The sequence below is a fragment of the Maniola jurtina genome, chromosome 5 (assembly GCF_905333055.1).
Source record: "Maniola jurtina chromosome 5, ilManJurt1.1, whole genome shotgun sequence".
Lineage (NCBI taxonomy): Eukaryota > Metazoa > Arthropoda > Insecta > Lepidoptera > Nymphalidae > Maniola > Maniola jurtina.
Window position 1 is genome coordinate 15,390,783 of NC_060033.1, and position 20,248 is coordinate 15,411,030.

The following is a 20,248-nucleotide window of genomic DNA, read 5'->3' on the forward strand; positions in this document are numbered from 1 at the left end:
GGTACAATTAAATGAGCTCAAAACGATGATTAAATCGGACAGCATTTAATAGGATACAAATTCAATATAAATTAATAAAATCAATAAATTAATAAAATTCAAAACTGAAAAAAAAGGATTAGGGTAGCAAAAAGTTTTAAAAAGCTGGGAAAGTTCGCTAATTTTTAAAATTGGAATTAGCTATTATATTAATTTCAATTTTCAATTAAATAGGTAGGTAGATTAAATTCAAAAATCGAACAAAAACCAGTCGAGTACGGTAACAAAAAAGTTTCAACACACGTACGTCAACTGAAAAAAAAAACGTTGCGAATTTTAAAATTTGAGTTAAAAAGTCGCTTACCTTAGCTCCAATCTGGTTCCCGCACTGTCCGGCCTGTAGGTGCACAATTTCCCTCATATTTGTTTGTTAATGTGTTTTATTTATAACTTAAATGAATAGTTTGAACTGTTATCACGGCAGCTAGTGTACAGCCCGCCTTGTGACCGGCTGAAGCTCGAATGAGGAGGCGACGGTGGAAACAAGTGAACGGGAATGAATGATGTCGCTCGGGGTGAGAATGTGGCCGTGTTTAAAATTTTAGCCATGTTTTGGGGTGATTTTTATTTACCAAGTGATGTCTTGGTAAATGAATTTTTCTGAGGATGAGATCTGTGAAGCGTATCCTCGTGGTTGAATCGTCGACGCCTCTTTGGAGTAATGTTAAAAATTCAATAATGTTCTCAAAAGTGTGAAATTTATGTGATCTGCAGAGCGTTCGTACTTTAACTTTGATCAGTCTTTACGTATAGGTAAACCTGTCTCGTTCAGCATTATCGACGATTCCTACAAGCCAATAAGTTATTATTTTGCTAGTATATTATTATGTAATGAAGTTCGCCAAAACAGATGCTCTTCGTCCCCTCTGATGCCTCTGAACCTTTTGACTTGAAAGTAAACATAGATGCCAATTTGCCAGCAGTTTGATTGATATAGTTAGGAACCTACACCAAAAAATGCTATTATGTACTCAAATCTAGTCTAGTGTACTGATCTGTTGATAAACTATTCGGGACCATAGGTCATATATTAAATGTGAAAGTCTGTTTGATCGTTTGTTGGTTTCAAATGTGTTGCATCGGAACAATGAATCAACGTGATTTCTTTTATGGATATAGTTAAAGACGGAGAGTGACATAGGCTACTTTTGTTCCGGTAAATCAAAAACTTCCCACGGGTTCTTTGAAAACCTAAATCCATCCGAACAAAGTCGCGGGCGTCAGCTAGTAAAATATAATTTACTGAGGTAAAATTGGGTAAATGAATTATCAAAAGTTGGCCACACCACGTCCGTGATTCACCGCGAGCCCGCGAGTTCATGCGCCGGCCGCCGACATAACCATAAATTAATTCAAGGCCCATCTAATTGCAGTGAAGATAACTTAGCGCTTTGCCCAGTGTTGCCATATCGGATAACTGTGCTTTCTCTGCAATAAATAATAAGTGCAATGTAATACTTTTTACTTGCCACTATTATTTATTGCTTGTAAATATTCTTTTTTTTAAGGTTTTAGCGTTCCGTACCAAAATGGTAAAAATGCAACCCCTAAGATGTGACTTTCTCCGTCCGTCCATCAGTTGTTTTAAGCATATCTAATAGTTTTTGAGTTATCGTGCAAAATGACAAAAAAAATTACTGTCAAAAGAGGTAAAACTAATCCGTACCTACTAATATTTTTAATGTGAAAATGCGTCTATCTATCTATTAGGTACGTTATTACGGCCCATCTGCTTAATAAATTTTATGTTTGATACACAGATAGCCTGGATTCCGGAGACGGTCCTAGAATACTTTTTAGGTATCCCGAAAAATCAAAGAGGAATAAAATTTTGAGGAAGTAAGTAGGTACAGCAATGACCTATCTATCAACTATGTATTAAATCAAAATTAATAAAAGAAACCAGCAGATGAGACGTTTCTTTATATCAAGTAGGTATCAAGGATAACATCTGTAACGAAGTAAATATTGGAAAAAGTTACAAATTGCCTTACGCAACTCCCTTTCCCTTGGCTTCCCGCCACCAAGTCTGGGAGAAGGCACATTTCCCCGGCGGAACTATCGACCCATACACTTTCACTTTATGAATATTATCTTGAAAGGAAGATTGAGATAGCGTACCAAAATAAAATATTTTGTAAGTGCTTTCGAAGTGGCGATAGCCCAGTGGTTAAGGCGTAGCCTGAGGTGAAGTCTGCTTTTCACATTGTAAGTCCTTTGTATTGGCGTCACTCAGAAAAGCAGGTATTAATTAAATATTTTTATCGTATTATTGGAATGTCCTCCCAAAACCAACACAAAAAACACTTAAATCTTAAATCCCAACTTATTAAGATTTTTTTATAGTTACTCGTAAAGAACTAATAAATGGTTTAGTCGATAGTTTGATGTTATTGTCTAAGCACGTGATAGGAATTTAATTAGGGATTTTCAAAAATAAAAAGTCGCATCAACAACAACTTTTTATCTATTTATCAAACGTCAAAACGCTCGCTTAGTATGGAAGCTTGTGTGACACCCTTAAACTTAAAAAAACTTTGAGCACTCGCTGGCTATCTCTCTATAATAATATTTCCTACTAGCGACTCGCCCCGGCTTCGCACGGGTGGACATTTATTTTTTCTATTTTCCGGGATAAAATATAGCCTATACGGATTCGGAAGAATCCCTCTAAGTAATGGTAAAAGAAATTTTGAAATCGGTCCAGTAGTTTTTGAGCCTATTCAATACAAACATACAAAAATACAAAGGTTTCCTCTTTATAATATTAGTATAGATGACAATTAACAAAAACACCGCTTGTAAAAGCTTAGCAGTGTGAAGTTACGTACCTACTTATAATGTAGGTAACTAGGTATCTTACAAAACTTTTTAGTCTAAGTTGCGGACGTCCGCTACCTATAGCTACATTTTAAGCTAATAGCCTAAGTATAAAGATAATGATATACAAAATTTCTCATGACATTTCCTATACATAGCTATATTCTATTATAATATAATCTTTCAATGAAAGCTAACTGTACTCGCACCGGATTCATTTAATGATACTCAAACAATGGACGCTCGCAAAATCGCGCCATTTTCACTCACAATTTGACAGCAGCGGTAGGGTTGCCAGTGTACAAACAATTGTACTCCCGACAAATCTCGGACTTATGAGTGAGTGGGTTATATGGAGACATGTTGTTAATGATTTATCTATTATCGACTTACAGAACTTTTGAATACAAATATTTTTTACATTCCTTAATTTTATTATTATTTTTTATACCTTATATTAATCTAATTATTAAATATCACTTGCTTTAACGGTGAAGGAAAACATCGTGAGGAAGCCTGCATATGGCTGTGTTTTAAGTTATGTTACATTGATATATGTTAATTGAGTTATGTTAATTTACATCTGAGCTAAGCCGGGCGAATTATTTTGTCTCCAAAATCCCATTCCGTTACCGACTTGGGTTAACGTTGATTAACAACCGCAAACGATTGAAACGAGTTGTTACAATAATTACTAGCCCACACGTCCCATCTATTTGTTTCGTATTATTTTAATATTATTCAATTTAAAAATACTAAACTTTTTGGCAGCCCTGAGTCAGTCTGGAGCTTGAATGCACGCATTAAAAAGTAATTCTCCGTACCAAAATGGCAATTGGCAAGAGATGAGAGGAGGATAAAGAAATAAAACAAGTATGGACTTTAAATGTTTTTTTTTTTCATTTTGAATCTATTCTGATGACTTGATGGGTCCCGTTGGCGCCTTTCTGGTCGTCCTGCTTATAAAAAGACGTTTTTTTACCAACCTTAGAGAATTTTAATTACGCTTTTAATAGTTTCAATCAAAAATTACAAAAGCTTTTAAATTGGCTTTACATTAACTAATTTGGGTGCTTTGATAGTTTTCTTAATGTAAACAAATCCACATCGTTTAAAGTGAAATTCCTTAGAATATGGTCACCCTACCGATATTTAAATTTTTAGGCCCACTTGCATAAGAAAATATTTTAAACATTGTATAGTTGTGATTAGCTGAATTTATGGTACGTATTCTTGTTGTTTATGGTATTCTGTCATTTTACCGTAATCGAACGACTCATTATTAGGAGTTAATTTTTTTTTATGCTGAATTATACTTCCTAGCAAATAACAAATGTTATAACAAGGATTTTTAAGTTTTTTATTAAGTAAATGTTTTTAATTAAAGAAAAACAGTTTTAAGCATGTTGTAAATAAAAAATGTATTGCTTCATACTCGCTAATCGTTCCTCCCTGTATTGGGGACAATACACAGACAAACTTTCAGCTTTTCACACTAATATTATAAAGGCAAAAGTTTGTGTGTATGTGTGTGTGTATGTTTGTTACTCCTTCACGCAAAAACTACTGGACGGATTTGGCTGAATTTCGGAATGGAGGTAGATAATATCCTGGATTAGCACATAGACTACTTTTTATCCCGGAAAATCAAAGAGTACCTACGGGATTTCGAAAACCTAAATCCACGCGGGCGAAGTTGCGGTCATCGGCTAGTATAAAATAACGAAGGCTCTCTTTCTATAACAATAATAATAATTTTATTCATTAGAATTCAGGTAAGATAGAATAGAACAGTTTGAGAGCCTTATTCATACATTCTACCAACACAATATAATAGGTGGCATCGCACACAATATGTTTTCATTACCTATTGCGCCCTCACAAGGCCCTCACATGAACTAAGTGCTTAGTGCTCCCTCCTGCTTTCCCCAATTACTATTATTGGTACCCCGCTGGTACCTACATAGTACACACGTGTTATTTCTCTTTTCTCTTCGAACTAATACCGGTATTATAGGTAAATAAAGCTGTCAATTAATTCCACTTACCTAAAGTTTTTTTTATTATCAATCGCAGAATGAAGATCCAATTTTACATGAAATCTGAAATACACACATAGTGGGCCTCACCTTTGAAGTTTAAATATTTAATATTTTATTACTTTATTAGTTTTAAAAGTAAAATAATTGTATGTATCTTCACGAAAGTCGAAACCTGCCTATTTTGTTTTAATAGTCAGTTTCTTTACAAACATGTATTATAATTTTGTTGTTTCTTGTCTTCATATTATAAACATTCATGTTCAATGTTATTGCTTCGAGATGTCTGTACTTGAAAATGCGATTGGTAGGTACCTATAGGTATGTATGTACTTTCTCAAAAAAAGAAGGTTTTATTAAACATCTTGTACACGTAGCGCGAATGCACAGAATTTGGAATGAGATGAAGTATTGAATATTCAACAGAAAATTAGAAACAATTAAATCTCTCATCAAGTTAGATAACAAGAAAGATAAATTGCGTTTAATTTGGAACTTAATGTGTTCATTTTTTCCACTAATTATAATAATTACCTACTCATTTATATCTAATTAGGTAAGTAGTGTCGGTGAAGTCCGTTACTTAGTCCAATACTGCATAGCCTAAACGAATCATGTTATGCCGTTATGGCCACCTACTTTTGAAGTGCATAGCATAACTCTATATCCATAGATATATCTATATCTATATGTATGTATTTATGTAATTTTACTATCCGTGATCTAGTGGTTAATACGGCTCTTTCCGTCACTGACTCCATACTATCGTAGTTCCAATTTCATTTGAATATTAAGCAACCAAAGTCCATGAAATTTTGCAGACATATTCTAGAAACTAATATCTGTGCCTGTGGTGTTTTAGATTTTTCTAAAAATATGTAGTTTTAAAATAACAGGGGCTCAAAGATTTGTATGTGAATTTTTAAGATCGCGTAACTTTGAAAGCGAATATTTTAACAGAAATCTGGAAAACCACAGGCATAGATATTAGTTTCTAGAATATGGACTTTGGTTGCTTAATATTCAAATGAAATTGGAACTACGTTTGTATGGAGCGAGTGACGGAGAGACCCCTCTTAAGACAGGACCTTCTATTTTGCAGCAGGTAGGGGATTCGATCACAGACATGCGCCTCTAACATTTCGGAAATAATATATGTGCGTTATTAACTGTCATTTGCTTTTAACGAGAAAGGAAAACATCGTGAGGAAAGCTGATGCATATCTGGGAGTTCTCCATATTTCTTAAAGGGGTGTGAAGTCTTGAATAGCAGTCGGATTATGTCTGAACCTTTCTCACTAGGAGAGGAGACCCGTGCTCAGTAGTGGGACGACGATGGGACCATGATGATGATGATTAATCTTATTAAATGTAACAGCTTTGTTAACTTTGGACTAAATCACCTACCTGAAGACTAATGATTTGTGCAACTTATTTTGCTTTTTACTGGTGATCACTGATCACTGATAAAAGTTAACCGGTATCGTTTAACATAACTTTAACCACCTGTCTTGCAACTGAACCTAAGTTTACTTAATCAAAGTAGGGTTCCATAAAGTTATTTCCCTCCCATAAAATAAACAGGGAAATAAACGATAGTCTACTCTGAACTAAAACAAATAGTAATAAATACCTAGATAGCTGGCGCGACGCCAAAAATGTCGTTGACCCCACGTCGGCTCATCCCGACACGACGGAATGTATACGATACGACGCCACATCCTGACGACCTGTGACTCATGCTTTAAATCCAACCTTCTTTAGGACATTAGGATTTCTGACTATCTATCTATAAAACTATAACTGGATGATTTTAATCGGAGGAAGCACTGTTATCGATATAGACCACAAAACAATTTTTTTTGGAATTTTTGTCTGTCCGTCTGTATGTGCGCGCATCACGCGAAGACTACTAAACGGATTTAAATGTACAGTGGTAGCTGATAGGTTTAGCGGTTAAATACCGGGTTTAATATCGGGTTAGCGGTAAAATACCTAACCTATAGGGTAGTTTTTACTCCGAAAAAAATGTGTTTTAATTTTCAAAGTAAGATAATAATTATACCAAGTGGGGTATCATATGAAAGGGCTTCACCTGTACATTCTAAAACAGATTTTTATTTATTTTTATGCATAATAGTTTTTGATTTATCGAGCAATGTCGAAAAAAATACCCGAGTACGGAACCTTCGGTGCGTGAGTCTGACTCGCATTTGGCCAGTTTTTTTACAAGGACTCAGCTCGCAACGCGTCGTCTTTTGTGTAAGTCTGCCAATCCGCACTTGGCCAGCGTCATTGACTATGACCAAAACCCTTCTCATTCTGAAAGGAGACCGTGCTCTGTAGTCAGCCGAGGCTAAAGTTTCTGATAGAATTAAAATTAACTAGCTGACGCCCGCGACTTCGTCCGCGTGGCTTTAGGTTTTTCGAAATCCCGGGGGAACTCTTTGGTTTTCTGGGATAAAAAGTAGCCTATGTGCTAATCCAGGATATTATCTATCTCCATTCCGAATTTCAGCCAAATTCAGTCCAGTGGTTTTTGCGTGAAGGAGTAACAAACATACACACACACAAACTTTCGCCTTTATAATATTAGTGTGATTAGTGTGATAATATACCAACTTACCTAAAAACTACCTTTTCAATGCGCGCGGCGAGAAAAAGCCCCCGTTGGATTTTCCCTGTAATTTTTTTGTGTGAAACAAACCACTAGTTACCTACCTAGTTAACAGTTTAGTATTCAGAATTTGGTAAGTATTTCGGGATAAACAAACATATAGGTTAACTACCTCCGATTCGTTAACCCCTAGTTTATGGTTAATCTGTTTTTGTTTACGTTAACCTGTTAATTGCGATGTTTTACGGAAACGGCCCAAATTTTGCTGTCTAGTGTGTCTAGTTCGGTATTTCTTTTCAATTTAACGTTGCGCACATAAAACTCAAGCTAATATACCTACTTACATTATTATAAAGTATAGATTATTGTCATCTTCATCGTCAACTAATGACATCTACTAACTACTTGTAATGGTCTTGCGCCGCCTGAACCCAGCGGCTCATTGCGAATCGTTCGATGTCATTTCTGTCCGCCTTTTTTTATTCAAATACAAGTTAGCCTTTGACTGCAATCCCACCTGGTGGTAAGTGATGATGAAGTTATATAGTAGCAGGCGTTATTTTGCGGAAGGAAAAGTTCTTCGCTACGGAACCAAAAGTTTAATTTGCTATAATCCGCTAAACCAAACAAATCTGTATGGTGCAACATGCAGCATGCGACATGCCCCGCCCGGCTTTCCACTGACAAACATGCAGGAAAAGCCAGCCACCAAGCAAGCAATACGCACCACCAACAAGCAGCAAATTCCAAAACCACTCGACGCACGTTTCGCCCCGACACCGGAGCATCCTCAGAAGCAGTCTAGGATGGAAGCGGGCTAACCTGGGTATGGCAGATTTTATTAAATCCATACTTCTTTGGTTTATGCCTATGTGGGGGTCTTCTAACGCTTTCTGGTGCAAGGTCGTTTACCTTTGTCAGTCTGAGTTTGTATACTTGAGCTGTTACTCTGGTATCTACTCCTACGGATTTCCTCATTTCTGATTTGATTCTGTAGCACAATTATAGCTATAACATCATTTCGTCTTTTGTAAGTCAACACCTGTATCCATGGCGTTGATAAATCTACACTACATATACCTACATTATACTTAGTTCGGAATGCTTTTCTTCAAATAATTCATACATTCGGTAGCTAATCAGATGTTTATTGGTTTGACATTCCAAAAAATCTTTATCACTCAATAATATAAGCTAGCAAAATATGTTATAGCTAATAATATATTGATGTATGTTAATGTATGCGATACTTAATTTAGGAATGTCGTTTGGTTATTTACTTAAACATAATAATATAGAGCATGGCTGTTTATTAGGGTGGTCCTTATTCCTAAGAAAAAATTTTTTTTCTTAAATTTCGCGGGGCACCACGTTATTTGATTATATACCATTAGAAAGTATTTCAGTATTTTTTTTGAATTTTTTAAATGACATTTAGAGGTCGCTACCAATGTTTGAATTTTAAACAAGTAAAAGGTCAATTTTTTTTTTTGTTTTTTAAATTTATTATTTTAGGGCATAGATAATGGAGAGATATATCGATATGTGCCTTAGTAATAGATCTAGAATAACAAATAATAATAGAATAATAGGCGTAATACGTTAATATGGAGAAGTGCTTATGGCTTATGATTTTGTTTGTATGATCGGTCCAAATCTCGACGCGTCGGTAAAGATGAGAGGTCGAGGGGAGGCAGGGGAAGAACCGATTGTCTATGTGAGCGCGTAAAATGTAAAATAAACACCTAAATGAAACCATAGTTTGAGCTGTCCTTCAACGCTTTTTGTAAAAAATTTGACAGCTGGTAGCTACCTCTAAATCTTAACAAAACAAAAAACAAAAAAACTTATTTCATATTTAGAGATATATAATCAAATGAGAAAGTGCCCCGGGGATAATTCAAAAGTCAAAAAATAAGGACCACCCTACTGTTTATAATAAGGTAAAAGATTTCAAGTCAAGATATTTTGCCAAGTCATGACAAGTTGCAAAATTATATCCTACTAGAGGATGCCCGCGGCTTCGTCCGCGTGGATTTGTTCTTGAAGATCCCGTGGGAACTGTTTGATTTTCCGGGATAAGAAGTTGCCTATGTCAATTACAGGGATGCAAGCTACCTCGGTACTTTTCATACAAATCGGTTAAGCGGATGGGTTTTTGGGAATCCCGCGGGAACTCTTTGATTTTCCGTGATAAAATACTTTTTATCACGGAAAATCAAAGAGTTCCCGCGGGACGGACATAGGCTACTGCCTATGTCCGTCCCCGGGATATAAACTAACCCTGTACCAAATTCAGTCAGAATCGGTTAAACTATTGGGCCGTGAAAAGGTAGCAGACAGACAGGCAGACACGCTTTCGCATTTATAATATTAGTATGGATGGAATTAAAATATACTTAATTATAAATAATATATATTATAGTGTATAACTGAGGAGGCTCCTGCGGTAGTGGAGCGGTGCGGGAGGGTGACAGTTGTCACAAGTTGACCAATCACGAGGCTCTCGCGTGACGTCATCACACCCCTCCCGCACCGCTCCACTACCGCAGGAACCTACAGTTATGCGCTATACCTGTAGTTGTAATCAGCAGTAGGTATTATACACAGACTATCTCGGTAGTGTAATTCTATCATAATCTGTTTCTGTGGTTGTAATAGTTGTAATAAGAGAAATGATTGTGGAAATCGGACCCCACCTAGTAATTTATATGAAAACTAGATGATGCCCGCGCCTTCGTTCGCGTGGATGTAGGTTCTTGAAATTCCCGTGGGAACTCTTTGATTTTCCGGGTTAAAAAGTAGCCTATGTGCTAATGCAGGGTATAATCTATCTCCATTCTAAATTTCAGCCCAATCCGTCCAGTAGTTTTTGCGTGAAGGAGTAACAAACATACACACACACACACACATACAAACTTTCTCCTTTATAATACAAAATATTAGTGTGACTAGATGATGCCCGCGGCTTCGCCAGCGCTACTAAAGATTGCCTATCCGTAGTAGCCCGTCCCCGGGATAAAAATTCAGGTGGTATTTCAAAAAACATGCTTCATCATATATTGTTAAGCATCATCTAGTAATTCAAATAAATTATTGATGCCTGTATGAAACGGAGCAAAAACTAGAAGGAAACATTGAGTACATAGCTAAATACACAGTGACAAGACAGATCATTCATTATGTCGTTAAAATACAATAGGGTGACCACGATTCTTAATAAATCAGGACAAGTCTGAAAAAAAACGCACTAAAATGTCATATCATTAGAAAAATAAATCATATAGAAAACAAATAGTTAATTCTACATTTTTATGAAAAATGAAAATGTCTATTTGCCTAATCTGAAAACTTTGATGAAATAGAGCATACTTAGTATATTTTTTTATTTATTTGTCGTCAGATTAGATGAAAGTGAAGTTTTTAGTCGGTAGGAGTCCAACATAACCACTGCGTTCTCCCGTGGCCGGTGGTTTCCATGATGGATTTTCCTCACGAATAAGCAAAAGCTCTGGGTCCAGAAACGAAATATTGTATGTATGAATGTACCTACCTAGATAGTACCTACATAGATTTTATAACAGCTCTATTAAGAAAGGGCTTGTTTATTTATGTACGTATTTTATTCTAAAAGAGGAAACTAACAGACAAATCTATACTAATAAATAAAATTGGAGTGTCTGTCTGTAATTTTGAAATAACTACCACATATTAAGTTCATATGGTTATTTGAACGATACCATAACTGAATCACACGTTTTTAAAATTTTTGTCTGTCTGTCTGTCTGTCTGTCTGTCTGTCTGTCTGTCTGTCTGTTTGAAAAGGCTAATCTTTGGAACGGCTGAACCGATTTTAACGGGATTTTCACATACAAGTAGAGGATTGACCAGGGTGTAAAATAGGCTACTTTTTTAACCGACTTTCAAAAAGGGAGTTGTGTTTTTCTACCTATGTACACCAAAATCTCCGAGATTTCTGAACCGATTTGCGTCATTTCTTTTTTAATCGATAGAGGAACTTTGCGACATTGTTTCACAAAAAATTTGGATTCCAACTCCTCAATCCTGATGCTGCAGGGGATCTGACCAATCCACGCGGGCGAAGCTGCGGGCATCAGCTAGTAGACAAATAAAGCTAAAAAAATATACATAATAAGACCCTAGAGACGCAAAGCTTATGCAATTGTATTTTAAAAAGTGAAGACAAATTATGCGTACGCGCATATGAAACTACTAGTTGATATTGGCACGTGGTTTACGCACTTTTTGACACCTACGAGCGACTTAAAAAAAAGCGCGTTACCAGGGTTGGTAAAGCTTCAACCATTGAATTTATAAACTTGAGATTTCGTCTTGTGTTTTCTCTATAACGTAGTGTCAGCTAGTTCCTCGTCAATCAACATTCATGGACGCCCTATCATATAGGTAGACACCTCATTAAAATATATTGACTTGTTTACAATTCACACTGGACGGAGAGGTTGACTGATCCCCACGTTCGGACCCGAAGGTCTTGTTGTGCAATTTTTGAGCGAAAATCTAAAACCTACAGTTTTGTTACTAAACAGTGAAGTTTTGCAAATGTAGTGACAGTTGTGAGCGTTTTTTTTTGGATTTTTATGTGTTGTTTGGAACCGTTACATAATTTTACTAAAGGTAAAAGTTAATTCTGATTTCTAGTAAGTTTTTTTATTTTTCCGCGCCAAATAACTTTATGACTCATTTATTTATGAGTTATGTTTTCGATATGATAGAAAATATGGCGTAACATGGTTGGAATATTTTTATTGAGGTAGGTTTTCACGATTGCCGGACCAGAAATTGTATTTATTCAAAAACTTTTTTGTTACATTCCTTTGAGTAAATAGACCTTCACAAGATTTTTTGGGACTTCAAAGAAAATTATGTAGGTCTATAGCCGTACAAGCACATAAGTCTACCATTGCTTCAGAAATCATAACTCTGCTTGTAACACGAGAACTTGGTAGTATGTTCTCGATCGAACGAGAAACAAGCCTTTCCGTTGGTTTACAAATCTACCACAGGCTGTTTGTATTACACAGGATTTTAGTTTTTAGAAACCCCGTGGGAAAACAGTGTAACTAAACGACTGCGTGGAAAATGGGAACTCTTTTGATTTCTAGGATAAAAGTAGGTACCTACCTATCATATGCCCGTTTTCGGATTCATCAAGATCAGTTTAGGTGAAAATATAACAAACAGACAAAAATACCTATTTGCCGTTAATATTAATTAAGTATATAGATTTAGGTGCTAACTGCATTAAGTATATTTTCTATTTATTTAACAACACCTACTAGAATATGAATTAAGATTTGAGAAGGTGAGGCGCAATTGCAATTTAATTATTATTCTAGACAAGATATTTTAAGTAGGTACATTATCTGTGATTAGATCTACTCTATACTGGTTCTATTCAATGCAGATTTGATCAATATAATTATTATATACTTTTCCTAGCAATAGCAATAGCAACTTTTAAAGTAATGCTTCTACTCTCAACTTCGGAGCGGGTGGTGACATAGACCTCTTATTCAAGGGGTCCGGGGGGCCAGCATCTCTAACTTAATATATGGAAAACTTAATATAGTAATATAAAATATCACTTGCTTTAACGCTGAAGGAAAACATCGTGAGGAAACCTGTATGCCTGAGAGTTCTCAAAAATATGTGAAGTCTGCAAATCCGCATTTGGCCAGCGTGGTGGACTCTGGCCAAAACCTTCTCATACTGAGATTCTGACTAACAACTATCCTACTAATATTTCCTACATACATATTACAATTAAGCTAAAGTGTGTTTGTTAATCTGTCTTTCAATCATGCCGCAATGGATAGTAGCGTATTGTAGGTAATTTATTGCTTTGGGTGAATGTCCTAGGGTACTTTTTATCCCGGAAAATCAAAGAGTTCCCACGGGATTTTAATTACCTAAATCCACGCGGACGAATTCGCGGGCATTATTTGATAATTTTATAATACATCACATCACCGTGGTAGTAATAAAATAAACCTTACTCTATCTATACTAATAAATAAAATTGGAGTGTCTGTCTGTAATTTCGAAATAACTACCACATATTAAGGTCATATGGTTATTTGAACGATACCATAACTGAATCACACGTTTTTAAAATTTTTGTCTGTCTGTCTGTCTGTCTGTCTGTTTGAAAAGGCTAATCTTCGGAACGGCTGAACCGATTTTAACGGGATTTTCACATACAAGTAAAGGATTGACCAGGGTGTAACATAGGCTACTTTTTTAACCGACTTTCAAGAAGGGAGTTGTGTTTTTGTACCTATGTACACCGAAATCTCCGAGATTTCTGAACCGATTTGCGTCATTTCTTTTTTAATCGATAGAGGGACTTTGCGACATTGTTTCATAAAAAATTTGGATTCCAACTCTTCAATCCTGATGCTGCAGGGGATCTGACCAATCCACGCGGGCGAAGCTGCGGGCATCAGCTAGTATAAAATAAGTGTCGCATAGTTTCAGCTTAACCAGAGGTTATCGGATGATCATGCCATTTACACGGGTGGTCAAACCAGTTGTGGTGAGAATTGTCTATTCTTATTATACCTACCTCCCAGCGTGATAATGTTACATTGTCTCTAAAATATTCCGTGGGAATATTTTATTTTCGAGAATTCTTGGACAATTTTAAATCATACACACATTATTATATATCTATGCTAATATTATAAATTCGAAAGTGTACCTATTTGTTTGTTTATCCTTATTTCACGTCCGACCAATCGACTTGATTTTTAGCGTAGAGATCTAGTTGAAAAGACGGGGAATAACATAGGCTACTTTTAATCTCGGAAAATCAATGCATTCCCGCGGGATTTTCGAAAAACCTAAATCCACGCGAACGAAGTCGCGGGCGTCAGCTAGTATAACATAAATTAGTACTTAGAGTACCTAGGTACTTTTTTTAGACCCCTGTCATGCACCTCTAACTTTTCGGAGTTTATAATTGCTCCATGGTTTTAAAGTAGAAGGTCTCGGGTTCGAATTCCGGTTGAAGCAATTTGAAAGTTCGTATATTCTAAATTAGCTCTGGTCTGGTCTGGTCTGGTCTAGTGGGAAACTCCAGTTTGACCGTTACTTCCACCCGAAAAAAATAATGAGTTAAGTACCTATCTATCTCAAGACTACTGTAAGTACTAACTAACGCCTATAGAAAACTACCATTCGAATAGAATCGACTATTATAATCGAATGGGCAAACGTAATGATATTTTGAACGTGTGTAGAATAGACAGTCAAGTCGTTGTAGTTCTTGAACTTTATCTTGTATCCTTGAAGAATTAATTACTACAGTATCAGACTAGGTCGTAATAACATATCATGTGAGATGAGTTACAATGTCACTCATGTCAGTCCGTCGACCAGTCGTCCTTTAACTTTGAGTTTCGATTGACCTCCTCGTTTGCTTCCTCGTTTCTAATCCGAACTAGACTACAGGCCCATGTTCAAAAATGGATGGGTCATATGAACCACCAGGTGACGTATACAGGACGATATAAGAGCATAAAATAATAAGATTCAGCACTATGCCGTCACTTGTAAGCTGTCCAACAGAGTGCTGGTGAGAATTGAAAAGTGCAGGTAGAGTGAGTACATTTTGGTCATATATTTTTGTACGGCATTTTTACCATCGATAGATCCATGAAAAATAATAAGAAAGCGCGCAGTGCCGTAAAAAAATGGTGCGCCACAAAGTCAGTAAATGTTTTGATTTTCTGAAAATTTCCGGGGTAAATTTGGTCATTTAATTCTGTACGGCACTAGTTTCATACTGTTTCAATACAGCCTCTAATCCATTATTCCGCAACGCCGTACAAAAATCATGCGACAAGGGGAAAAAATTGAGGGTAGCAACCCCCTCTCTTTCCGTGGTCCGGGGGGTGATTTGAAACAACATAAAATTAATTTATTTTGAAAGTGTTTTATGCATAGATAATATTTTTTTACATGCCGTACATTTTCGTTGGTCCAAAGGTTTGTAGGGGATGTGGATATTATATACACACCCGTTCACTTCAGTTAGACGGCATAGTGATTTTATCATATTATCAATTGTTCTCTTCAAAAATATGTTAATGCCGTACAGTATCAGATGGCCATAAGTACTACACCCTTAAAATGGTAGCGTCATTTTCATCAGCCTAAAAGATATGGTCTGCATTAAAATGTACGGCATAATTTTTTCCTAATTTATTTATCTTAATACTATTTAAAACAAGGGAAAAGCGTAGAAAATTGCTATATTTTATTAATCTATGAATATTTAAACTTTTGCAATAATTTGAAAAATTTCAGTTTTTGTATTTATCTATAATTTTTTTTAGAACAGTTTCTTTTGAACGGCAATACTATATAACAATAGTATTTTACACTATCATGTTAAAAAAAAAGTTGCCGTACAGAGTCAAATGATTTTACAGCTTTAAAAATTAAGTATACCATGAAATTAAGATAATTATTGATACACATTCAAATGAACACTAATTTTTTTACGGCATTATTTTTAATAATACTTTTGAGTGCTAGATAATGTTTTGGAACCAAAGCCGTACTTTCTCAAATCACCCCCCGGACCACGGAAAGAGAGGGGGTTGCTACCCTCAATTTTTTCCCCTTGTCGCATGATTTTTGTACGGCGTTGCGGAATAATGGATTAGAGGCTGTATTGAAACAGTATGAAACTAGTGCCGTACAGAATTAAATGACCAAATTTACCCCGGAAATTGTCAGAAAATCAAAACATTTACTGACTTTGTGGCGCACCATTTTTTTACGGCACTGCGCGCTTTCTTACTATTTTTCATGGATCTATCGATGGTAAAAATGCCGTACAAAAATATATGACCAAAATGTACTCACTCTACCTGCACTTTTCAATTCTCACCAGCACTCTGTTGGACAGCTTACAAGTGACGGCATAGTGCTGAAACTTATTATTTTATGCTCTTATATCGTCCTGTATACGTCACCTGGTGGTTCATATGACCCACCCATTTTTAAACATGGGCCTGTAGTCTAAACCGCTAGGACATGGAACGCTCTTCCGTCACCAGTTTTCCCTTCTACTCTACTTCTACACACTACAAGAATAGACAACTTCTAGGCAAGCTCGCTCCATCTTAGGCTGCATCATCACTTGCTAGCAGGTCTGATTGCAGCCAAGCGCTAGTTTGTATCCTGCTATCTACTGTTATCATCTACCTATCCAACGAGTCACACCCAATCGTGTAAAGCTGTGTGACTCGTTGGGCATCTATCGATTTTTCTCCCATCGGGTCACACCTACAGTAAAGTGTGACTCGTTGAGAATTCAAATGGATAGAAAGGTTGGAAATAGTAACGGTGTGGCTCGATGGAAGAAAAATTTTGATGAATTTCCAACGAGTCAGACTGACAGGTTTGAGTGTGACTCGTTGGGCAGCAAGGAGCCTGGAGAGTGGTTTAAACAGTTGAGATGATTTTCTCCAGGGTTTTAACTACCTATAAAAAGTCTGACTCGCACACGAAGGGTTCTGTACCATCGAACAAGAAATAACAATTTATTTATTTTTTAATTTTCGTGGCGGCCATTTTGAAATTTTTATCATTTGTTGTTATAGCGGCAATAAAATACTTACACATTCTGTAAAAATTTCAAGTCTACGGTTCACAAGATACAGCGCGCAAACAGACAGACGGACGGATGGACGGACGAACAGCGGAGTCTTATAGTAATAGAGTCTCGTTGATACCCTTCGGGTACGGAACCCTAAAAATCACAGCGATCGTTGCTCTTTTACGGTGTGAGTGAAGGACAACCCAACAAACAAATTCGCATTAGATCAATGTTGTCTTGTAACACAGATCACTCACTTGTTAATTTTTGTTTTTTGATTCACTCCTATTTAAATCGTACCCTATACAAATTAATATTATAAACGATCGAAAAATAATTATAATACGATGAAGATAATGAAATGGAAAATTTGTAATTACCTAATGTGAGTTGTGAATGATATACCTACTCGATAACTGCATTTCTAATTCAATATTAAATGATGTCGCGACTTCGTCTGCGTGGATTACGTTTGTATAATAATTTTTGATTTTATGGTTTTAAAAATACTTAGCCTATGTATGGACTATTCTCACAAATTAATCGATACTAGAATTCATTTCTTAAACTGGACCCTTTCAAGTAAAGATTTTTATATAAACCTGTGAGGATGATACTGCCATTGTCGCAATTAAAATACCATAAGCCTATATTGTCGTATTAGTTTACAAATTGTGAAAACCCAAATTAAATTTGAATTTCGCGGGCAGACCCGTCGCTTCCACCTTAATAGGATAAGTTGTAGTCAGCGTAATACCACAGTTTTAAGATCTATAAAAACTGTGGTCATTACGATTATACATCGTCGTCTTAGAGTGAAAACCTCGGGAATGCATTTTTGCTCTTTATTTTATTGCGTTTCTAGGAAGAAGGAGAAGCGCGTGTGATCCTTGAACCTGGTCACCAGGACAGCTGCAAGTTGTAACCGTGGGTTTCTCCTCACTCGTTTGATTGTTCCAGATGCAGGTGTGCAAGCTGCAGGAGCTGGCGGTGCAGCTGTTCGACGCGGGCGCGGTGCGACTCGGCGACATCGAGGCCAAGCTCGGCCGCCGCACTCCCATCTACTTCGACCTGCGGGTCGTGGTCTCACACCCTAGCATTATGGTTAGTAGTACAACCACAAAGGTTTTGTTCAGTGATCAACAAACTTGTAACAAAGTTAAGCAAATGCGCTAGTATCGATTTTTAGTTTTTTTTTTGGCGGGCCAAAGGGTGCGCGAAGGGATTTCTACCGCATGAGAGCACGCTATTGGTTGATCAGTCTCATCTTGTTTCACGTCATCAACCTATCAACGGCTCATAACTGCCCTTCTCAAAATAAGAAGGGTTTGGCCATAGTCCGCTGTCCACCACGCTGGCTAAGTGCGGATTGGCCTTGTTTCTCGCGACGCCAATTTTTCCCCATCACGCCGCTTTTTGTTAAAGAACAGACAATTTAGTACGCTGTATAAAGTTACATTTTATGGGCCACTTTACCTACCTACGTTTATTGCAAGTACAACTAAGTACTGCGGACCATTAGTTTTTAACCCCCGCCGAACCAAAAAGAGGGGTGTTATAATGTGTCTGTGGCATCGTAGCTCCTAAACTAATGAACCGATTTTAATTTAGTTTTTCTTGTTTGTAAGGTGGCTTGATCGAGAGTGTTCTTAGCTATAATCCAAGAAAATCGGTTCAGCCGTTTGAAAATTATCAGCTCTTTTCTAGTTACTGTAACCTTCACTTGTTGGGGGTGTTATAAATTTTTAATTTACACTTGTTTATTGATAGATTGACATTATAAAATCTTTCTGATTAAATGCAACTTGGAAAATAGAAATTCAGTTAACTGTTATACTTAGGTATTCTGGTCCACGTACTTAAGCTCAGTGTTATTTCTCTTCATTCCAGATGGCAATCGCTCAACAGCTACAAATCTTGGCCACGGAAATAGAGCACGACATCCTGTGCGGCGTCCCCTACGCCGCGCTTCCCTTCGCGGCGGTCATGTCCGTCCACGCCAACACGCCCATGATCATGAAGAGGAAGGAAACCAAGATGTACGCCACCAAGAAGATCCTCGAAGGAGTCTTCGACAAGAACCAGAACTGCCTCGTCGTCGAAGACGTGGTGACATCTGGCGGCAGCCTGCTAGAGACTGTCACCACTCTACGAGATGAAGGCTTGAAAGTCACGCACGCCGTAATAGTTCTCGATAGGGAACAGGGTGGCGCTAATGTACTATCAGCAAATGGCGTCCAGGTGAAATCTCTTTTTACGATGACCGAATTGGTGAAAATTCTCCGAGATGCCGGCCGGATTAGCGAGGAAACTGTCGAAATAGTTTCCGATCACATTAGAGAGTGCCAGTTTGGTATGAAGGACAACTTGGAACAGACGGCGCCGTTATAATAATAATAATAATAATAATTTTCTTTATTTAGGGTAAAAACCCAAAAAAGTATACAAAAATGAAATAATGTTTATAAAATAATACTAACATTATTTAAATTAAATTCAAAATAGCACACTGGAGGTGAGCTATTTTGAGCTATTTTCTGTTTGAATCGAATTGAATGAATGAATGTTATGAAACGTTGCGGGCACTTATGTACCTACCTACTTATTACCTCCGTTAGGTAGTTGGTAGACCACATAATGAGCTTAAAATATTATTATTATAATGAGACAAATAGCTAATAATAATATTTAACATGTATTTACTTACCTAAGTTGCTATTAAAAATTAATAGCAACTTAGGTATTAGGATTGCTATTAAAAATGACAAAATTCTCTAGAAGTAAATATAGTCAGCACAGGTATTTTTCTTTTTTCTGTAGGTAAACTTGTGCCTACAGTACCTACCTACATTGAGTATTTAGCTACATAATTATATTATTATTAATGATTATAATTTATAAGTATCTACCACTAGGTATTACCTATACATTATTTCATTTAGTTAAGTGCATATTATAGACGTACTTACCATATCCAATAGTAATTAAGTACCTATATAACTTAGGTACCCTACTTTTGAAACGGAAAACTAGGTTAATTTTAAGGTGTTAAATAGGAGCAGCTTGTAAATTATTATTTCT

The 20,248-nt window shown here is 36.5% G+C and overlaps 2 protein-coding genes across 2 annotated transcripts in view; one reads left to right on the plus strand and one right to left on the minus strand.

Annotated features, from left to right (window-relative positions):
* LOC123865511 (tubulin beta chain-like) overlaps positions 1-513 on the minus strand; it is a 27,164-nt gene extending 26,651 nt beyond the window's left edge. The window contains exon 1 of the mRNA XM_045906574.1: positions 344-513. Coding sequence (XP_045762530.1) covers positions 344-400 — 57 coding nt within the window. The 5' untranslated portion in view covers positions 401-513. The remainder of the gene's footprint in view (positions 1-343) is intronic.
* An 11,481-nt stretch (positions 514-11,994) lies between these two features.
* On the plus strand, positions 11,995-19,558 carry LOC123865516 (uridine 5'-monophosphate synthase-like). The gene is made up of 3 exons (XM_045906585.1): positions 11,995-12,171; positions 18,128-18,271; positions 19,058-19,558. Exons 2-3 carry the CDS (start codon positions 18,128-18,130, stop codon positions 19,556-19,558), a joined length of 645 nt encoding a protein of 214 aa, XP_045762541.1. The 5' UTR covers positions 11,995-12,171.
* The last annotated feature ends 690 nt before the right edge of the window (positions 19,559-20,248 follow it).